Source organism: Tiliqua scincoides, chromosome 1 (genome assembly GCF_035046505.1).
Source record: "Tiliqua scincoides isolate rTilSci1 chromosome 1, rTilSci1.hap2, whole genome shotgun sequence".
Lineage (NCBI taxonomy): Eukaryota > Metazoa > Chordata > Lepidosauria > Squamata > Scincidae > Tiliqua > Tiliqua scincoides.
Genome location: NC_089821.1, coordinates 121121251 through 121144742, shown reverse-complemented (window position 1 = coordinate 121144742; position 23492 = coordinate 121121251). Strand labels below are relative to the sequence as shown.

Below are 23492 nucleotides of genomic sequence, written 5' to 3'. Positions count from 1 at the left end.
CTTTCACTTTCATCCTGAGAATAAACTATGCTCCTGCGTGAGGTAGGAACTAGAGAGCTGAGGTTTAACTAAGGCTCAGTTCAGGTAATGCAACAGTGAATGAGACCCTTATGAATGTGTAGTTCTTCTCTTTACTTCATGCACCTGACTGTGAGAGAAAATTCCTGGTTTGTTAAACTACACTCTCTGTGCTATATGAGTGCAGAAGTGTGTCTTTAACCATAGCTTTGAAACCAAGATCATGGTTTGCTTAGTGCTAAGCCATGATTTAGTGTTGAATCTGAATCTGCCTAGTGCAGTGGTTCTCGAACTTTTAGCACTGGGAACCACTTTTTAGAATGAACATCTGTCAGGACCCACCGGAAGTGATGTCATAACTGGAAGTGAAATCATCAAGCAGGAAAATTTTTAACAATCCTAGGTTGGAATCCTACCCACATGTACCCAGGAGTAAGTTCCATTGACTATCATTGTTAAAAGCATACACATAGTTGCCTGTTAAAAGTACAGATCTGTAACATTTCCCCAAATGCAGACACATACAAGTCTAACACATTAAAAATAAATGATTGAAATGAATGGGACCCCCTGAAATTGGCTGGCAACCCACTTAGTGGGTTCCGACCCACAGTTTGAGAAACACTGGTCTAGTGTCCTTGGTTGGTACTATGTGTGAACAATTTCTGTTTGAGACAGCAGCTTGTCCTGTATAATCATGATTGGGCTCATAGTTTAGCTGATGATTTCAAAAACATACTTGACATACTGGTGAAGCTAGCAGCCAGTCTGAACAGATATTGAGGAAGTTTTCAGGATTTGTGTAATGGCCTTAACTTCCCCTAGCTGTGTCTCTGTTGACTCAGTGTGGAGAAGTGCCAGCATCCTCTGTTTATTGTCCTTCATTTGTCACAGAAGTTGATTGAAAATCATTCAATTAAAAGGAGTGCAGTGGAACACACAGAATTGCAATATGAGTTTAGGAGACCAAGGGCAGCACATCCAACACACTGTCAAGACTGGCATTATGAATTCTTTGTTTTCATTCCCACTGATTTCCTAGGTGAAATTAGGTGACTGTCTGGCCAGCATAATGATGGGAAACCATACATACTCAAATGACATACGTATAAGCTTTAATAAAGGATGAGAGAGACTTGAGGGAGTGCATTAAATTGAGTAATAATTTATTATTTAGAGACCTCTACGCATTTACTCATTTTTTCTGGGAGAATTGGCTGTTCCTCCAAGGTATACTGTTTTTAGGGGAAGAAAAAGCAAAAATTCAAAGACTCATGTACATATTGTTTTTGTAGGCTAGCTGAGTCTGGCAACTGTATCAAGCTTAATGCCTTGTCTATGTATCCCTTCAATTTTTCAGTATACGCTTCTGTATGTGTTACGAGAGGGAGGGAGAGATTTGTTTGTGTGTGTGAGAGAGAACTGTGTATGTCCTATAGGAATGCACTGCAATTATTTCCAATCACAATTAACCTGATTAGAATAATGGACAGGAAGTGTCCCTCTGTAGCTAATGCAGTTTGGCATCAGCTGACTGAAATCCTTTGATAATTTCTGCACAGATGGCTGGGCTGAAAGCAGCACTTTTTTAATTATTATTTTCATGGTCTCTTGGTAGGCCAAAACCTCGACACCGACAACAGACCTCCCCATTAAGGTGGACGGAGCCAACATCAACATCACAGCTGCCATTTATGACGAGATCCAACAGGAGATGAAAAGGGCCAAGGTGTCCCAGGCTCTGTTTGCTAAAGTGGCTGCCAACAAAAGTCAGGTGAGTAAGGGCTTCTTTTTCAAGAAACAAGAAAGCTATAAGGGTGCATTTGGACTGACCCCTTCCCGCACAAGTACATTTGTTTCTACAAAAAGAACAGCAACAAATGTAATCCCTACAGAATCCATTGTGCCTTCTCTTTTAACTCCAGAATGATTTCTTTCTGCTTTTTAAAATGGAATGGATAACTAGGACCTAATCACATCCTACTCCTTTAAAATGAAAAAGAAATAGGCCACAACACACATGCACTTTTCTTCAACTTGCAGAATGATTTGAGGTTCACATTTGACAAATACATTGCTTGATTCCTTATGCTATTCTCTCTGGGAAACTGCAGATTGATCGATCACAGATATTGGCTGTTAACTTCTGATTGTGTTCTTTGTAGTGAAAGATGAAATGGAAGCATTATAAAATTTTGAAAATGAAAGGTATTCAGAGGGACTTGAACAGCATTCATAGAAATATAGGAGTCTTACCAACATGTTACATTAGGAGGATTTAAATCTTTCTTATCCTTTTTCCCCTCTTGAATTCATCCTGCCTTCTGGTGTACCCCTTGTTTTCAGTAAAGCCTATGGGTTAATGCTCACAAAAAAGCAAAAAAACCCAGGCACAATAAGAAATACGTAAAAGGAAAATGCCATGGAACCCTCTTATACTGTTAAATGAATAAAAATCTCATGTACCACATGGCAAAATATAATGAGAGCTGGAGCTGTTAAACGAATAAAGCTGTTAAAAGCATAATGCCACTTGGCACAACTACTGTGCATTTAACGGTTTTCCACTGTGTAATAAATGACATATGTGGTAAAAGTGCAGTAAATATAAAAACTGCACAATTGATTTTGCAAACGTGCCCTTCGTCCTTTCCTTCATACAAATACCAAAGATGTGTGTACAGCCAAGACTGGATAGCTCTTAATCAGGACCCTTTTAGTACAAACTGAATTGCCAGGCTCTTTCTGAGGTTTGGCTTCAAAATGCCTGGAAGCTTCCTGTCATTTTATGCAGAAGAGTCTTGAAATAGAAAGGCTCTGAGCCACCCAAAATAATTTGGGTGGCTCACCAACTTCAGTCTGTGCCAACCTGAATGTTGAAATTCTAAAGGAGATGGTCACCATCCATTCTCCTGAACTAGAATGCATTGTTATTGACTTGAAAAAGGAAAAAAAAGGTTGCAATGTATGTAAACACCAGAAAAGGTTTTTAAGTGAGAAGCAAAGGTTTAAAATGTGTGAAAACTAAATTTGTTGTGGCTATGCTTAATAACACATAAGAAATATTTCTTAATGCATGTTGCTTTTGTTTCAAAGTTCTAGCAGGTAGTATTGATTTCCCCATGATACTTTAACATTAATGATGTTAATATATTAAAGTTACAGGTACCGAGACTTTTTGTGTAGAGTAGGGATAGAAAATATGTTGGGCATTGATAACCACATCAAAACATATGATGAGATTGAAGTTGCTATTTAACATAACTTGCATATCTTGTTCACTTACATGAATGTTGCCAAACTACAGTTGGTTGCCATGGTGTCTTTATTCTACAGCAGGAGCTCTTAAATTCTGTCCTAGCCTCCCCAGATGTAAATAGTGGTGCTTCTGCTTTTTCATAGGATCACTGTCAAAAATCCATCTGCTCATGTAGGAGAGTCCTCAAAGAACCATAGCTAGATGGGGAAAAAATTTTCTTTAGAAAATCCATAAAAACTAGCTTAACAAATAAGCATTTCTAAAACTGCCTTTAGAGGCTCCTAAGTAGTTACTGAAAAGTAGTTGTCTGTAAGTACATAAGCTCTTATAGACTAAACTAAGGTGAATCTTGTCAAGCTGATTATAGTTGTGACCAGCCAGAAACCTTTTGGGAGCTCTCAAGCAGAACACACACTTTGAAGAGGAGCAAAAATTGACCTGTTCCCACACTAATCATCATGTCCCATTCTGCTTCTCCCCTCCCCTTCTTCGTTGACCACTGTCCAATTTTTGTTCAGTCTATGTTTGGATGGAACCACTTTTCTAAGGCTTCTTTTTTCTGGTAAGCAGCTCCAGACAGATGTAGATTGAACAAAAACTGTTATTTCTTGTAGGGCTTTCTTTAGGGAGCATAAGCACTTATTCAAGACTATCACTGTATCCACATGTGCCCTGATTTAAGTTACTACTAGTCTTGTCCAGTATGCATAATGGAAGGCTACTAGAGCAGGGCTAACACAGTTTCTGATGCTTATGTGGTTCAAGTTGAGGTACTGACACAATGCTTTCCTGCACTGCATTTTACCTGGCTTTTTAAAAGCCTTTTGATACAATGCTAAAGCAGGATGGAGAGAAATGTTGGCATGTGTTCTGGTCCTTAAGCCAAGATAATCACATCCATGAGAAAAGTTCATTTGAGGCATAGCATGTTTTAATGGTTTCTGTGTGTTGAAAACTAGAAAGCTATCAAAAATAGTTGCTTGACCCTAAATAGTATCAGGATAATGAAACAAGGCAGTAGAATCTTGAATTTTTCAATAATCTTGAGAGCTACTACTAGACCCAATGAAGCGGGAAGAAGTCAGTTTCCAGATAATTGTCATAACCTTCTTTGCTGTCTCTTCAATGTACTCTACATCAGTGTTTTTCAACATTTGTCCCCCGTCATACCACTTTGCATGGTCCACCTATTGGAAGTACCACTGGAAGTAACTGAAGATGTTGTCATCATCAGTATCTTCCAGATTGGGAGGACAGAAGCGATGCAACAAAAAAGGTAGGAGGCTCATGGCAAACAAGAGGGATTTTTTGAGCACGCAAAAAACTCTGCCTGCTGAGCCTCCTACTGCTGCTTGTTGAGTTGTGTCACTGGTCTCACTGCCAGGCGGTGGGGGTCCGGAGACCCCTCTGTTTACACAGATCCCATATCCACGGTTTCAGGTATCCGTGGATGCAGGGACCCCCACACCCCTCCCCTGCTTGCCCATTTACCCAGTTTACTGGGGTAGCCTTACTGAATGAACAAGCACTTTGCAAGCTGCCTCCAAGCAGTCAGCACATGGAAAAAGCTGAAGGAGGTCAACAGAAAGCACTAACTTTGCTTCCTGTTGACCTCCTTTTAGTTTCTGCAACTGTTCTATAGTGCTTCAACTCAAAGGAGGTCAAAACAATCGCTCCTTTTGACCTTCTTCTAGTTTGTGCAAGTGTTCCGGCTGCAGGAACACTTGCAAAACTGGAAGGAGGTCAACAGGAAGCAAAGTTAGTGCTTTCTGTTGACCTTCTGTCTTTTCCCCAAACGTGCTGGAAGGCAAAGCAATTCTTCACTTGGTGAGGCTTTAAACTGGGTAAATGGGTGAATGGGGCAGGGGGTCCTCTATCCACGGTTCAGGTATCCTGGGTAGGGGGTTCTGGAATGGAATCCTGCAGATACTGGGGCACCACTGTACCACCAAACACCACACCTTAAGTACCAACTGTGGTACACATACCAGTGGTTGAGAAATGCTGCTCTATATACTGTCATAATCTCTCTCATAATCTTCTCCTCTGCCTTTCCAATCTGCCATAATCCTCTCTTCTCTTCTGCCCTGCACATTGTGGAACCCTTGTTTTAGAAGAATATTCCAAACGTCCTTGATATGTGGGAAAAATTGCAGGTAGCTTTTGAAAGTTATGATTGATGATTTAAAAAATAAACTTCTGATTAATTGTAGTATTCCACATGATTTTAGGCCTAATTTCATATTCATTTTCAGGCTCTACATCAGGGGTGGAGTACTGGAAAGAACCTAAATCTAGCTTGAGTATTAAAGGAAAATGGTCACTCATTCCTAGATCATCAACCAAAAAATCAATAACATTGACCTTGAGGTGAAGTGGAACCAAGAAATAATCTATAACACTGGAACCAATGGCTGAAGCATAAGTGAACTCACCTGAATTGGGGAAATCTACAAGGCCATTTAACCATATTGTATTAAAATTGACACAGAATCTGGCCAAATAGAGGCCAGCTGCATTCGTTTTATTATCTTTGGAAAATCTTTCCAAAGAAAATAAATCAAGGAGAGATGAATCAGGATCTAAGTTTGCGGCAGTACTGAGCAACGGCTCTGAATTTCCAACCCTGGCGTTGAAATCGCCACCGATAAGACAATGGCATGAAGGAAATTCCATGTCTAACTCCGTGACAATTTTAGAGAAGGTGCTCCAATTCTGGGATAATAATTGGTTGTTCAAGCCAGGAGGAAGATAAACATTTACAATTATTAACTGGAGATTGTTAAGAATAAGCTTGACTGCATGACATAATTTTCTAGTTGTCTTGGTGACCACCAGTTCTGAATTTAGCTGGGAAGAGACAAAAATTGTCATCTCCGCTTGCAAACGCCCCTTGGAGCTTATTCTATAAGCTGGAATGTTGTAGGAATTAAAACCTTGAAGGTGTAAAGGAATTTGAGACCAGGTTTCCTGCAGAAGGATTACGTGAAAATCACATAAATATCTCTGGAGAGTCTCATCATTAACCTTGCTACGCCATCCCGCAATATTCCAAGAAAGAAGTTTTAAATATGTCCTTGATGTGAGATCAGGTGTTGCAGATGAAAGTCAATCTGATGGGAGAGCTTGAATGTCTTCCTCTCCACGTCAGAAAATGAGCGAACTGCTCTACACGGAGCAGAAATCCGTGAAACAAGAAATCCTGAGAAGAGCACATGTTACAGTTTACTGGCTTAGAAAGTAAAACCTTTTACTTGAAATATTTATCCTCTTTAGAAGTGTATTTACTGTGGTTGTTCAGTGGGCCCTCCTTATCTGTGGGTTCAACACCTTGGATTTGACTCGGTGTGGGTGCCAAGCCCCTGTCTGGAGGGTCTCAAGGACCTCCTGGGTGCAACTGGAAGTGCTTTTCAGAAGTGTCCAGGCCTTCTGAGCCATGGGGTGGCTGTGCAAAACCTCCACATGTCTCAGAAGGCCTCAGGAACACTTCAGAGAGGTACTTTTGGGTTTTCAACAAACCGGGAGAATGAAGCAAAAGAGTTTTTAGTATCAGATGGTTATGAGCTTGTGCCAGGACTAATGACCCAACCCTGTTTGGATGCCACACTAACAATGCACTGATGCTGGTACAATGACCGCCATATCCTAATCTCATCCAGGCAATATCAAGCTAGTGTAGCCATCCTAGTAACACTGGTGCAGCTCATTTTACTAATGTTGACAGCATTTATGGAAAACCCGACGCAGCCTGTCATACATGAAGTGGCATAGTGATATCGGTGCATCACCAATGTGATGCCCAAGGAGTCAATTGTTGTATCCAGCCACTGCAGTAAGAACCAGAGAAGTGTCTCCATGATGAACTGAGGTTGAGGCAGGGCAGGCATTGAGCCAATGAGTGGTCACAGCTGGGTGTGCTCCCCACCAGCCCCTAGGAATAAGCAACACAGCAGCTGGCACCACTGCCAACCCAACTGCTTGGGACTATGCCCCAAGGACTAACTCCCATCCAAACCCATCTCTACACAGGGATACTAGCATCCTTTCTTCCTGTAGGAGCAACAGTGATATTGGCGGCAAAAGCCCTTGTGGGAACATTCACCAACTGGAAGGAAACTCTTTTGCCAGGGATTTGGACAAGTCACAGGAGGAGCCGTCAACATCACTCAGGCAAAGCAGGGTGCTTGTAGCTCATTGCACAGACACAGGTTTGGAACCAAGCAAGATGGGTTTGAGCCTAGCTAAGGGACTTTCCTTAACCCACAAGGCACTCACCTTTTGTGTGAATTGCCAGAAATATCCATGGCAGGAACAAAGGAGGAGGGGGAGACAAGTCTATAACCCACAATAGCTACTCCACAAAATTGTTCACTACCGTCCAGCCACAGCAAGAGACAGTCAACAAGCACCTCATCCAGCCTTTTATCACTTTGCATCACCGCAAGCAGCCACACCTCACTGGGAGGCTGTAAGAGGGAACACTACATTGGGCTAGTATATGACACGGTGCCCATTACAGCAGCCTACCCATCTAGCCACATGCACAGAAACTCCATATTCTTTGCAGAATCACTGGTACCAACCAATGTGGTTGTTGGTATGTTGCCCTCCTTGCTCCCCTACAACTGTCTGCCATACATCAGGGCATCAGGGAACATGGGTCTTGTACCATATAGCATCCCCCCCCCCAAATCCAAGAAGTCAGTTATAGACCCTGAGAGCAGAGCGTCCCCACCTTCCCCACAAAGGCAAGAAGGAATTTGAGCGGGAAGAAGGGACCCTGTCTGCTAACAAAGAGGCAGTCTCTCAAAGTAAACAAGGGAAAGCTCCTGGGCCAGATTTGGTATTGTCAGAGATCCTGAAAGTGGACCCCGAATGGTGGGCCCCTATTCTATCCTCATTATTCACAGTGGTGGACCAAACAGGTATAATACCAGCTGAATGGACAAATGCTACTATAGTGCCTATTTACAAAAAAGGCGACCATCGTGATCCCTCCAATTTTAGACCTATAAGCCTTTTATCAGTGGGGGGAAAACTTTATGCAAAACATCTTTTAAACAAGCTGCTATCCTGGATGGAAGACCTGGGCCTTCCAGGGTGGGATCAGATAGGATTTCGAAAAGGATCTTCACCAATTGATCACTGTGCTGTTTTAGCTTATTTGATTGACAAGTACACAAGGCTAAAAAATCAAAAATTATATGTTGCTTTTCTGGATCTTAAAGGAGCCTTTGACTCCGTTAATAGATGGCTGCTATGGGACAAACTCGTTAAACTCAATATAGACCCTAGACTTCTAACTCTTATTCAGAAACTTTATACAGGCACCACCTGCCAAATTAAATTTACATTTTCGGGGAAATTGACCCCCAAAATTCAGGTCAAAAGGGGAGTAAAACAGGGGTGCATTTTAGCACCCACTTTTTAATCTTTTTCTACACGATTTTACTCCCTTTTTGTTTCAGATAGATGGACATTTTTCCAAACTAGGTTCAATGCATATTCCAGCACTGCTTTATGCAGATGATGCAGTGCTAGTATCCTGTACACCTATTGGACTTAAGCGACTGTTAAATAGAACTTCTGACTATCTGAAATGTAACAAACTCGGACTGAACTCTCAGAAAACCAAAGTTATGGTCTTTTAAAAATCATGGAGCCCAGGCACTTGGTCTATTGGAGGGGAGAAACTGGAACAGGTCAAAAGCTTTAAATATCTTGGAATTCACTTCCACTACAATCTTTGCTGGGGTACCCATCAAAAATTGGTTACCAACTTGGCCTGTGTCACTTTGCAGAGCACCAATCGATTCTTTTTTAGTCAGGGCAATCACTATATACCAGCTGCTCTCTAGGTATTTAATGCCAAGGTATCGGCACAGCTCCTGTACGGGTGCCCTATCTGGATTAGTGCTATAAATCACATCCTTGAGAGTATCCAAGCTAAATTTTTGAGGGCTATCCTGGGTTTACCTAGATCTGTACCATACTCTGCATTATGTTTGGAGACCGAACAATCGCTCTTAGTATCAAGAGCATGGCTTTTAACCATACGCTATTGGCTCCAATTACATAATAACGTGAAACCAGGCAGTCTCCTATCCAGAATGCTATCTGAGTCTGGCTCTTCTAAATGGTATAGCCAAGTTAAATCAAAAATCGAATCAATTGGTTTTTCATTGGATTTTTTAAGTTTCTATCTATTCCCTGGAGTTTATCAAAGGGTAAAGCAAAGAATGCTAGACATTGAGGCACAAAACCTCTTTGAACTTGCTTCTAGAATTTGCTCCCCTCTTAATTTCTCTATCCCGCTAAAGTATGGGCAAATGGCTCCTTATCTGAGTATTCTGATCAACCCTTCTGAACTTCGTGCAATCTCCTTGGCAAGATTCAATGTGTTTTCATCCAAGGTCACAGAAGGCAGATATAGGCAAATACCATATAAAGAACGCCTCTGCCCTTGTAATTTGGGAAATGTTGAATCAATCATACACATTCTTTTTTATTGTCCTCGGCACACTAGATCCCGCCACACTTACATGACTCCACTTCTTGGCAAAATGAATGGGCTTTTGGATGAGGCAAAACTGAAGTGTCTCCTAAATGACTGCTCACCAGATGTGCTAGAGGGAATTTCTAAATTTTTACTTTTGGTGATTTCTAAGCCGTCTTAATGTAATTTGTCAAAAATGTTGATATTTTATGTTGAACTGTAAATGTTTTATTAGTAATTTAGTATCTTAACTCTGTTTTTGATAAACGGGATTAGGACTAATTATGTTTGCTTTTATGATTTCTCTATCTATGCCTAATAAAGGTTCATTCATTCATTCATTCACATGCACAGAAACTCCATATTCTTTGCAGAATCACTGGTACCAACCAATGTGGTTGTTGGTATGTTGCCCTCCTTGCTCCCTTACAACTGTCTGCCATACATCATGGCATCAGGGAACATGGGTCTTGTACCATATAGCATCCCCCCCCCCAAAAAAATCCAAGAAGTCAGTTACAGACCCTGAGAGCAGAGCGGCCCCACCTTCCCCACAAAGGCAAGAAGGAATTTGAGCGGGAAGAAGGGACCCTGTCTGCTAACAAAGAGGCAGTAAATATGATCCAGCCAGAGGTTTTCGTGTGTGTGTGTTTGTGGTACAGGATCAATGATAGAGCAGCATCTGAAAGAGAAACATACAAGTAGGATTACCCACCATCTCCTTGCAGGGCTGTTGTGCCATTGCAGGTTATCCCAACAGACAGTCAAGTAACAAATGCCAGTGCGGCCTGGCTGCACCAGGTGGTTCATTGTCTGCCATGGGATTAGCAAAGCCACAGGGGCCTGAATGGAACACATAGGTGAGCAGTCATTGTGCTGGCATATGTGACAATATTCTGGCATGTGGAGTATAGGATTAGGCTGTAATTGTGGCATAGATGCCTTTTTGAAAGATTCTGTTATAGTATCAGGTTGCAATGGCCCTGCCCTCAAGTGACAGGAAAAGTTAAGAGGGAGGCCAGGAAACCTAAATGGCTCAGTTGGAGCTAGAGCTCAATTGGATCCCGTTGCTCCCTTCAAGTTCACAGGGCTTCTGTAGCTCCAGCTGCCTTGCATTGATGTCATTCGGAACCTTCCTCCACGTTCCCTGGATGAGACCGCGGGCCCAATCCTATCCTCTCCAGCACTGGTGGTATGGGCATACCGCCGGCGGTGGGTGTCGCAAATGTGCTGTAAAGCACATTTGCAGCACCCATGGAGGAGGGACTGTCAATGCTCAGCCTCAGCACTGGGAGGAGGATGATGCCAAGCCGCCGCTGGTGAGTAGCAACACTGAGTGGTGGTGGTGCTGTGGCTTTTTGGGGTGGGAGGAGGCGTTCCAGGGTAGAACAGGGGGTTGGGACTGACAGAGACCTCCACTGCCAGATCCTTTCCCCCGTGTTGGATAGCAAAGCCTGACAGGAGGCATCTCAAGTCTGTGTCAGCAAAATAGCTGGTGCAAACTTGAATAGCCCCATTGCGGGGGCTGGGTTTTACTCGTGGTAAGGGAACAAAAGTCCCCTTCACTCGAGGAGTCCTCTGGCAGCCTCCCTGGCCCCGCTGGATATAGCAGTAGCCATTTTGGCACCACTGCACCTGGCAGCGCTGGGGAGCTTAGGATTGGGCTGCCCATCAGCACGTTGAATATTAACATTTCTTTGTGTAGGAACACAGAGAATCATAAGAAAATATAAAAGAGACAAACCATATGCATATCTTGTGCAGTTTGATTAAAATATCTATAAAATGTGATCTGGCAATAGTATTTTGCATCACATAGGTCCATTGTATTATTGTATCTAATTAAGGGCACAATCCTAACCGGCAGTTATGCCGGTATACAAGCCCAGGAAGGTCACAAACATGCTGTAAAGCACGTTTGCGCCTCCGTGGGAGGAAGCTGCATCGGTGCATCTAAATGCGTCAACACATGGAGACGGGCAGAAGCCTCCGCTGCAGTTTCCTCCCTGCGGCTTGTGCTGGCGTACCTGCGCCGACACAAGTGGCGAAAGTAGGCGTGGGTGGGGAGGAGGCGGGAGGGGGGCTTTCTGGGCAGGCGGAGGGTGGACGATGGGCGGCCCGGGGGTGGGGCTGGGACCCAGCAGTTATGCCAGATCCCAACCCGTGTCCCTGGGGAGAACGGAGTGGCTTCAAGCCGCTCCGCTGTCCTCAGACTTGTGCCACTTCCAGAGGTGGTGCAGGTCCGAGGAGACCCATTGGGGCCAGCAGCCCAGGGTTAAGGGGAAGAGCTTCCCCTTGCCTCTGGCTGAGCTGCTGCTAGTCAGTAACCTGCGTTGGATGCAGCACAAGCCTCCTGGCTTGCCTGCTCCAGCGCGGTTTTGGATTGCGCCCTAAGACTGTGAAATGGGTAAAGCAAGATTGTAACTAACTCTGTAGCATGAATTCAGTTGTACAGTTCACTCCACATGGTGATAGTGTCATCAGGAATGATTTGCTTCAGTGACAGCTAGTACTCTTAGGAGATAAAAGGATTTTCTTAGGGTAAGTACAATGTGATGAAAACTTGAAACAGCCATTCTGTCATGATGATTGTAGCAGGAATGGTTAAAATAAATAATTCAAGGAGGAGTTTGGTGGAACTGGCGATTAAGCCCTTGCAAACCTTTTGGTACATAGAATGATTATCCTTGAACTGCAGTAGAATAATAAAGCAGAGTGCTTGTACGGATCAGTCTATCTTTGTGTCAGCATTTCCTTAAGGTTTGTGACAGAATTCACCTGTTAAACCCAGTACTTTATTTATAACAATTTTCTAGACTAGGTTATCTTAAAACACTAGAAGCTTTATTTTGACTTGGATTTATTGGATCTACAGAAGAGCTTTGTGACTAAAGAAGACTGCGGAATACCACTTGGTTAATTTTGTGCTGTTAAAGACTCTCAATAACATGAGGAGAGTTAGTCACTGCTGAACATTTGTTAGAGGCCTTTGAATGTGTACAATTAGAAAGGCAACTTTCTGTGGCTAATAGCATAATTTTAGTCTCTTTAAAATCATGCATTGCCTTTTTTGTCACAGATGCTGACATTTTCTGCACTGAAGATGTGGGTGAGGAAATATCTTTTTCCATATATTCTGAGTTGGGATTTTTTTGAATCATTCTCACTAAAATCTCTTCCTTTGCCTACTCATGTATTTTCTGGAATCCCTACAAAATGTCAGTGCAGAAACATTCAATTTTTTTGTTGTTAAGAACATCAAACTAAAAAAGCTGCTGCTCAAGGTCAGATAACTAAATGCTTTAAGACACATTTAGATCTGTATGGAAAAATGTATTGGTGATAGTGAGTATCCCACACATGTAGTGTTTCAGTATTAATTATTGTGGGCAGCTTATTCCATTCTTCCATTATGGTCATTAGTACAGTTGGAAAACATTGCAAATAGTCTTAAAATCAATGCCCTTCAGCTTTTGCAAATTCAGCTTTTACTGCACTTAGCAGATGCAGTAAAGTCTAGCTTTCATGTTCTCAGAATTCAGGACTCAGTGCATCTGAATACATGGTTTAATTTAACTGCATGTCTCTGCAGCTATTTATGTTAATGTGTGAAGATTATTATGACAACAGAAGCTTTTGTAACTCATGTGAGCATTTTGGCCACTGTAGGTTTTGCATTCTTATTACAAATGCATCCTCTGCTTTCTATTCCACTTGATCAGAAACCACTTTCAGTATTGTGTAAAAATATTCTCAGTCTAGCAAAGCCCTTTAAGATAAATTTGCTGAAAAGTGTTCTCAACACACTGACTTTCTTCTCATGGACTATATAGCATCATGGGAAAAGTATTGTGCCCATCTCTTCTCTGGTTCAGACACAGATTCAGTGCCCCAGGAAGATATTCCAGGTATTCCTGAGCTCTGCCTTGCTGCTGATTAGTGTTCTCACTACAATCTTTCCTAAGCCCTGAAAGCTGGATTGAGACAGCCATTTCTTACAGTTTTCAGTGGCCTTTGGAATAGTGACGCTTACCTCACTTACCTTTGTAACTTCCTTTATCTGGCGTTGAAGATTCTGCTGGCTCACTGCACATATTTAATGTTCTTTCCCCATCCTGCCTGACATTTTTCCTCTCATTGAGTGATATTTCAGGGCATAGCACTGTACTCTCACAGTCAAAGTATGTGAAAACAAAATGATGCTGCTCACATAAGAATCCATACTATAGAGAGTAAAAGGGCAGGAAATTTGTTCAAATGGTTCCACTGCTTTTGTGACACAACAAAAACAAAAAATGCCTCAGAAGCTAATAATGGACCTGTAAACGTGTGCAGGAAAAATGTGTGAGGTGTTTTGTTTTCAACATTGGGAAAATGAATGCTGGGCTGTGTTCTATTGCATGCTTAAACAAATCCGCCTAGATTTCAGTGAGGATGACTGAGCTGCAACTTAAGGGTGGTTTTGTTTGCTTCTAAGCAGGAGTACCTACTGATCATGTTCTGTTCACATGGAACATTTTGTGGGATTGCTGTATGTATGAGTCCTTTTAACAGACACTTCGATAGCTTTGACTGTTGGCATGTATTTTTTCCCTACCACCACTGCTGCTGTAAATACAGTATTCTGGAAGTAAAAGAGTCAAGCAGCTAAAAAGAGATCTGTGAATTAGGCTGTGGTTTTTTCTTCATCTGCCCTTCCCCCTTCCTCTGGAGGCTTCGGAATCCACCATGCCTAAATGCTTGTGTTTATTGAGTAGGGAAATTTAATGCTTATGGTATGGGAAATAATTTGACTTTAGGAGATAAAGAAGTTAAGAGCAGGACACCAATGTGCTCTTTGTTTTATCAGTTATAGCACTTTGAAATGGTTAAACCTCGTGATAGAATGTGACAGAGAAGCTTATCCAGGTTTTTCAATATAAGTAACTGGATTGGAATCTGTATCCAGTTATGCTGGATTTTTAGCTACCATAACTACAGCAAGTATTTAACTGTAGAAGCTTCAATGGTGGCATTTTCCCTTATCCTTAAATTAGAACATTTTTAATGAGATGCCAGAGGCAGGTTTTGTCATACACTCTTTTACTGTATTTACGTTAGTAGCCCATCCTGTCACAGAGTGTTGTGGTTAGTAATTTAAAACATATATATATAAAAGAGAAAAAAGGTAAAACAGACTCAGTGTGACAGATGCTAGGACTCCCACACCCAGCCTATTATTATTGATTATACTTGCATCCCACTCTTCATTTAGAAAGCTCATAGTGGCTTCCACAGGCTTTCCTGTGGTCTCATATCCACACACTGATCAAGTCAGCACCTGCTTTGCTTCAACAGCTTTGCTCCATTTGCTTTGAAACCATTCACTGGGTCAGTTGTTCCCAAACTGTTAGCTATGGCTCCCTGGGGAGCTGCGGAAGCCAGCCAGGGGAGCCGTGGAATCTTTGTAAAAAAACTCACAATCGACAGTGTATAGGATTGTAGCCCTAATGAGGAGCTGTGGCCAATGGCCCAGTAGGTCAAAGTCAAAAAAGTTTGAAAACTGGGAAAACACTAACCAGTGAAACCTTCCCAATTTGCAGCGGCAGACCTGTCATTAAATGAACGGGGCAAATGCCCTGGAAGTGGAGTCACATGTGCCTCTAGGACCACATGGAAGCCTCTCTGAGGCTCCCGATGCGGTTGGAAACTGTGCTTCTGGTTTGCTGGAAGCACAGTTTAAAACATTGGGGAAGCTTCAGGAGGCTTCCCCGATGCGTCTTGGAGTTGCGTGAAGCTCTGTTTGCTCCAGGTAAGGAGGATCAGATTTGTGTGTGGAAGGGGTGATAGCATCCATGGGGGCGCCGTCACAGACCTTTGCCCCAGGGCACGGGGCTGGGGAGGTTCGCTACTGCCAATTTGACAACAGCAACATTGAGTCAAGCAGATGTATTAGTTTAAAATCTTTTGATTAAAAAGAGGCCCACAATTAATTAGGCTGCTGATTTTTTAATTTACAAGTACTTACAGAAACTACTAGTGCTGGGAACAGTTTTAGAAGAGGCATTCCCCCCTCTTTTTTCTTCACACAGAGGATGAATGTCTCTTGTAAGATGCTGCCTTCTGTGACACATGTACATCATTGAAACAAAGAGAAAACATACATTTTTCAAAAGTATTATTTCTATTTGGAGGCAAATTATGTCAAGCTTGATTGATTGACTAGGTGCCAAATTTTACTGGAAATGTGTTGATGCTTCCAAAAGTGTTCCCTAAAGTTGTGCTTCCGAAAGATGCTTCTGTTTTAGTGTATGGCAATGATCAGAAGAAGAACGTTTCATTAGTGAGAGGAAGCTGTGTTGAACATATTCTTTCCTATCTGGATGTGTCAGATGTATGGTATTGTTATGAGGTACCTTCATTTTATCTTGGAGGTCACAATAGAACTTTAGTGGGCAACAAGCTTCAGCTTTGTTACTACAAAACTATAGAGTCAAAGAAATAGCCTTTTCAGATACTGGAGTGATAATTTAATATGGTCCTGGTCAGGGATGGGAAAACCCAGTGTGGCTTGACTCAAGTGTCTCTGCCCCCCTGCAACTCAACTCAAAAATGAGTCGTAACAGGGGCACTTTCCGAGTTGAGTCACACTTTCGCGACTCTAAAGAACTCAAGTTGAGTTGCCCCCTTTAAAAAGCCTGCTGTGGAAATAAAGCGGGACTGCTGATGGGGTGTGTCTGTCTGTATGTATGTGTCAGAGTTCTCTTTAAACACTCCCTTGATGTCCCCGGCCATCTGTAAACAGAGCGGGAGGGGGTGGGAGGGACTGCATGAAAACCAGGAGAGAAGTGGCAAAAGGGAGGAGGCTGTGAGGCTTACCAGGAAGGTAAGCAGCTCTATTCTTGGCAGCTCTACTCAGAAGTAGAAGTAGTCCCCTTTGTACTCGTCATTCAATGAGAGTTCCTTCCCCAAAGTAACAATGGAGCTCAAAGCAGCCATGCCTTGTGGTGGAAAGCATTATCACTATGAGCTGCCTACTCCCCCTAAGTGACTAGACCTACTAAGTGACTAGATCTGTGGCAAAAGAGCTCACTCCCGCCTCCCTCCTCTTGCTTGGCTGCATTAAGTCTTCTCTGCCTCATGACTAGAACCTCCCTGCTGTTCACCTGGTCTGAATGATGGCCCCACAAGGTTTTTCATGCCATGAAAACAGTAAGCAGGTACACCTAGACAAAAGCAGACTCGAGTCAGCATGTGTAGGGACAAGTGCCAAGTCAGGGGGCCCTTGAGTGTTTCCCAAGTCTTCCACACGCCTACTCGCGAGTCCGCAAGTCAGCGAAAAGCACACATTTTTGCAACTTGAGTCTAAGTCACCTGATTTGAGTTTCTGTTCCTGGTCCTGGTAACCATTCCCCATCAGAAGACCAATTGTGATATTTTGCTCCAGCTTCCAGTCCAGGGTAGATTAATGGCAATCTGAGTGTATAGAAGTAGACTCTTTGCAGCAGTCTTGAAGTTAGTTACTGATCCTGTTTTCATAAGACAGCTGCTGACTGACAGAACTGTGTAACTAACGGCTAAGTTGCATGTTACCCTAAGTGTGCAATGCGGCCTGTTGTATGTGTTTTTCTGAAATAAGTGCCCAAAGTGAAATTGTGACAAGTGGGTTGGGGGGCTTTTCCCCTTTTATGATTCTGTTCCTGATCTTTAAATAGGCTGGGGGACACGTGCTCAGGAATAAAACCATGACAGGGTGAAGTCCTAAACCTTTCACAGTGGTCTTGCTCTGTATTGCCGCTCCCCTAGATGGTTCATTTTTAAAATACCAAGGAATCCTATGCTATATACTTAATGTAGCATGCAGCTTGGCCTTAAGGAATCAGATATGTTCAGAGCAGAACATTGCACAACAGGCTAATTCTACATACTTTTGCATTTGTTGAATTTAACCTGTTCTCATTGCCTGTCTCCCCGTACCTGTGTTGCAAGTAACATTGACTGAAAGCCTACATAACTGCTGGCATCCATGTGAAATTCTGTACCAGCATCTCTAGCATAGAAATAGTTCTCTTTGATAGCTTAATATAACATACATGAACTTTCTCTACGATCACCTCCCTGAAAAAAAATAACACAACTTGAGTTTTTTTAAACAGAAAAAAAATCTATTTATTAATAATTCATGAGCTCTCATCGAACATGCACGAAGCAACGGTGCTATTCAATAGAGAATTCTGTCATCTGTCACTGTTTTATTTGACATTTACACTTTTTTTTTTGCTTGGTACTGCAAAACTTTCTTGGATGGCACGCTAAGATTATTTAAAGGAAAAAACACAACAACAACACTGTACACACTTCTTCTTTTACCTGGGAGCAGTGGTTTATTTGGATATGTGTGTGTTGCAGTTAGAAGGGGCTTGTGGTAGCACAGTGTTCTCTTCCACATTAGCCACACCGGTACCCTAATAAACCCTTTGAAAGATAGGTAGATAGTCCTGAATGATAACCCCTGCTAATTGGGTAAGAGGCACTTTTTCAAGTGGGTGCTCCTTTTTTTTAGCAGGGGGAGAGTAACTGGCCCATCTCACCCCAGCAGTGTCTGTTCTAGTGGCTGTCTGCTGGTGTTCTTTTTTGCATCTTTTTAGATTGTGAGCCTTTTTGGGATAGGGAGCCATTTAGTTATTTGATTTTTCTCTGTAAACCGCTTTGTGAACTTTTAGTTGAAAAGCGGTATATAAATACTGTTAATAATAATAATAATAATGAATGGGGCTGCTTGAATAAATAGATGGAGGACTAGAAGAACAGTGAACAAATGCTTGCTTTCCTTTGTACACAAGTGTACAAATAGACTGTGAAATAAGGAGAAAACAAATAATAGCTGTTGTGAAGGAAGCTGACACAACTGAGTTACTATTGCTGATGCCAAATTAATATTTATAAATGGAATCAGAAGGCAACCCAGTAATATAAAATTGCAAGCATGAAGAGGGCATTTAGCACAATGACATTAAAGTTAGGAGGGTTTTGGTAATTTCTTGCTGATATTAGGCTCATGAAAATCTTTCTGCTCTATAGGTTAGTTATTATTTCTAAAAATGCAGAACCAGCTGATACATTCATAGGCTAATTATTGTAGCAGCTGGGTATACATGGTGCAATATGTCTGAGTCTGTGAAGTATCACAGATTTCTTGGGCCCTGCTGTGGTGTGTTTGTATGTGTGTTGTTGAAGGCTAGGTCCCTTAATCTGATCAGCCAAGCAAATAGTTTCGGGGGAAACTGGATTAATATTTCCCTAAATAACAGGAATGTGATTCACCTTCAGAATTGAGCTCCGCTAAACACGCCATTAGCTTATGTCCACTGGGGAATTGAGATGTTCTCAGGTGTCCCAAGGATGGGATCTTTGCCTGGTAACTTCCTTTGCCAGAAATTAATTTGGTTTGCTCATGTCTGCACACATGGTCACACTGCAGTCTAGTTGTTTCCTTAATAGCTCCACGGTCAAGACCTTGCAAGTTACTTGGCAAATTGAGCACTATGCTTCTTAAAGACTAATGGCAGAGAGCACATAGACCATAATGAGGCCTGTAGTGTCAGGTTAAGTGACTGTAATGAGTGCAGATTATAGCAGTGCTTATCAATCAAAAGCAGCTGAATGTTGTGTAAGACATTCCAAGATCATAAGCAGACATGGTAGCAGTCACTTACCTCTTTTTCAAGTTCAGCCTTCTCATAATGCAACTACATCTTCGACTAGCAGATCCTTAGGGTCAACTCTAGATCGCTCAAAATGTTGACTTGGAACAGCTCTGAGATTTTCTTTTCCATTAAAAAATAGTTTCTGTAAACGTATAGGTCTTTATGCTGCAGTTTCCCTTGGGAGATGTTAACCATACCTGTCTGAAACGTTTAAAAGTGTTCAGTAAAACACTTTTACTTGTATGAGGTGTATTTGATCAGTAAAAGGGATGGAGAAAAAAGAGCTTATTTTTTCCACAGATGGTTTATTTTACATTTCAAAAATTATTTCCTTTGTACAAAAGAACCCCTGAGAAAACATTTTGGAACTGAGAGGTGTGGTATAAGAAAAAAAAAAAAGAGACACGGCATTTGGGGTGAGGGGAAGAGGATGTTTGTGGAAGTCAGCCATCACCTGATTCTGCGGTTAGCCACATACCAACTAAAATACTAAATACAGATATTTATTCCAAGCAAATAATTAGATATCTTCCTTTCATTTCCCCCCACTCCTAGCTTATTGCAAGAAAAGATCAGGTCTGCACAAATGTGGCCTCTCACTTGTAAAAACAAGGCAGTGTTGTGTTACAGATTAGTTTATAAATCCCCAGTGGCTTCACAGTTCAGTGCCTACAGCTGCTGCAGATGGGCCTGGGTTTTTGTCTCTTCGCTGTGCTGCAGCCGGCAGTTGAAGGAGAAAATGGAATGATCAGGTTATTAACATGTAGGCCGTGAGGAAGAGGCTGCACAATGAGAACAGCTGGTGTTGCTGTCTTGGCTGATGCAGCGGAGATAATCAAATCTTGCCTTTTTTTTTTTTTTTTTTTTTTTTGGTAAAGGCAGAAGACACAGTGGAGAGTTAGACAAACAACGACATATTATATGAGGTTTTTATAGCGCCTGATATGAGGAGTTGTCACTGATGTACAAGTTCTTTATTATATCAACATCTCTCAGTTACTCTTTGGCCTGATAAACCTTTCCATTTAGGTTCTTTCAACTATAGTTTGAAAAAAAAGACTTAAAAACTATTTTTTAAAATATTAAGTTGTTTTCTAAAACAAGGCACAATCCCATTGAAATCAATTAATTTTAGCTAATTTTAATGGAAGAGACATGCCAAACTTTTACATGTTTTCTGTGGCCTAAGTCATTGCTTGAAATTGGTGAGCTATAAAACCATCAAAATAGTTTATTTACCAAAAGTTAGGAATGCATACTTGTACAGTATTTTGTTATTGCATTGAGTTTTCTATTCTAAAACCACAAGAAGGAGATAATTTATACCCCAATCCTGCGCTGCTGGTGCCGAGGGCTGCAGCAGCAGCACTAAAAATGGCTGCTGCTGCATCCTGCATGCTCCACAGGCAGCACCAGAAGCTCTTTGGGAGGAGGGGACTTTTGTCCCCTTCCTCCAGGTAAGCCGAGTAGCCCTGCAATGGGGCTACTCAATTCTGCGTTGACCCAAGGGTTGGCATAGAATTTGAGTCTTCGTGTCGGGCCGACTACCCAAAACAGAAGCTCAGGATCTGACGGATCAAAGCTGTACTGGCCCCGCTCCCTCCCACCATGCTCCCTCCCGCCAGAATGCCACCTCCCCCCTCTGCTCACCTCCCTTCATATCGGAACGCCTCCCCCCACCTCTCCACTGGCCAGCGGTCTGTGCAACCACTGAGCAGCGGAGCTCCAGTGCTCACCTGGCGCTAGGCCAGCTCCAGCCAGCGCTAGGGCCGGCAAACGTGCCATAAGGCACATCTGCGACAGTGTGTGCTGGCGGTGAGCCGGTATGCACTGTATAGGATTGGGCCCTTAGTCATTTCTATGCAAAAGGCAGCTGTCTGCAGGTGTGACAAAGTCAGCTTTTCAACTGGGTTTTGTTGAAGTGTGCCATATAGTTAAAGATACTTTCTATATGCAGTGGTGCCTTGCAAGACGAAATCAATTCGTTCCGCAAGTCGTTTTGAATTGCGAAAATTTCGTCTTGCGAAGCGCGGTTTCCCATAGGAATGCAATGAAATTTAATTAATGCGTTCCTATGGGCAAAAAAAGTCAGAACAAAGTCAAATTTGGTTTACAAAGTGTTTATTAAGTGCTCTTTAAAGGCATACATACTGTACAGAGGATTTCAAAAATTTCAAGCACAAAACTTCAACTTTTTAATTTTAAAAATTCGTCTTGCGAAGCACGGCCGTAGAAAAATTCGTCTTGCGAACCACGGCATAGAAAAATTAGTCTTGCGAGTCACCAGAAAAAATTGCAAAAACGCTTTCGTCTTGCGAGTTTTTCAGTGTGCGAGGCATTCGTCTTGCAAGGCACCACTGTACATATAAGTGCCTAAGGCTGAGAGAATTTGTTAATCACTAACAAATAGTGTACGCCTGTCCTGTGGTTTCCATGAGCTCTTTTCTTACAGTCATATCAATGGATCTTTCAGTTATTGTCAAAAAAATTGACTGTGGTGATAATGTTCCAACAAAACAAGTCGAAATTCATACAAAATTGTGATGAATGAATTTGGACTGGGGGTGGGAGAAAATAGCAGTTGGCATTCATGATGCCCTGTAAAGCTGTCCTCATTGCTTAATGGAGGCTCTCAATAAAATCCAGTGAGACTGCAATCTTAAGCACATTTACTAAAGCATAAGCCCTATTTAACTTGGAGGGATTTACTACTGAGTAGTCATACTTCGGATTATGCTGTAAGTTTCCTAGTAACTGTACTGCCAGGCAACTTTGAATTATAACACATGCAACTTCCTGGATTTCCAGCAGAATCTAGTAACCTGTGGTATTTCTCTGAAGCGGTCTGAGGGAGCTAGTAGGCTTTGAAAGAGTTAAATGAAATTGTGGGCCATGTTGTAAAATGACTGTCAAGAGTTGTCAACATTGTTTTTTACATAGAATATGAACTTGCCATTCCAGGTTTTCATGTTCCTTGTGGCCCGCTACTGCATACAAACCTGGCTTGTACTCTTCCTATATCCTGTCTTTAGCCCTTTTCCACTTATTGCTAGGGCTAGGTGCCTGATAATAGGCAGTGTAGAGTGATTTTTGTTTTCTTCTTTTGAGGATCTCTCCCAACAGTGCCCTCAGGTTTGTGTTCCTTCTTGGATCCTATCTGAGTGCCAGATTCAGTTATCACACACACACACTCACACTCACACTCACACTCACACACACACACACACACACACACACACACACAGAGAGAACACATACAAAACTGATACTCCAATTATGAGAACAAACTTTATCTCTTGTTCTCTGTAGTTACAGGCAGCTGAGTTTGATATTGGGTCCCAAGTGTGCATGTTATATCCTTGACCAGGGAAACTTAGAAGATGCTTTTTGGGTTGCAGCAGAAGTATAACTCTTGTAGAATTTGTTGAGATTCAAAGTGTTATAATATTAACTACCCCAGACGGTACTGGAAGTGCCACCTGTAATAGATCATTGTGGATAAAAAGAGTTCCTTCAACAGAGCTGAACAATTAAGTTATTCACCAGTTCGGCAGTGTTTAACAGTTCCATTATTTTGAATTTCCACTGAAGGGTTGGCTGTGCGAGCTGCTTCGTTGGAAGGAAAATCCAAGTCCTGAAAATCGTACACTCTGGGAAAATCTGTGCACCATTCGGCGCTTCCTGAATCTTCCTCAGCACGAGAGGGATGTGATCTATGAAGAGGAGTCGAGGCATCATCACAGTGAACGTATGCAGCATGTTGTTCAGCTGACCCCTGAGCCAGTGCAGGTCAGTGCTTCAGTTGCTGGTGTACAATGATTCTTTGTCCTACATGGGCGGTTAAGGAATGAAAACATAACTGGTTACAGCATCTTCCAAGCTTAAATGCACAAAACTTTCAGTGCTGTCTTCAGTTCAAGAATTCATAGGTTCTCCTAGGGATTGGATGGTGTTGTAAGAAGTTTGTGTATGTGCTCATTGATATAAGTGTTCATCTGCAAAGATGGCAATCTAAGCTAGCTTTGAACTAACA

At 42.1% G+C, this 23492-nt stretch overlaps 1 protein-coding gene across 1 annotated transcript in view; it reads left to right on the top strand.

Moving 5' to 3' along the window:
- SATB2 (SATB homeobox 2) overlaps positions 1 to 23492 on the top strand; it is a 165661-nt gene that overhangs the window by 102197 nt on the left and 39972 nt on the right. The window contains exons 8-9 of the mRNA XM_066636057.1: positions 1637 to 1792; positions 23051 to 23248. Coding sequence (XP_066492154.1) covers positions 1637 to 1792; positions 23051 to 23248 — 354 coding nt within the window. The remainder of the gene's footprint in view (positions 1 to 1636; positions 1793 to 23050; positions 23249 to 23492) is intronic.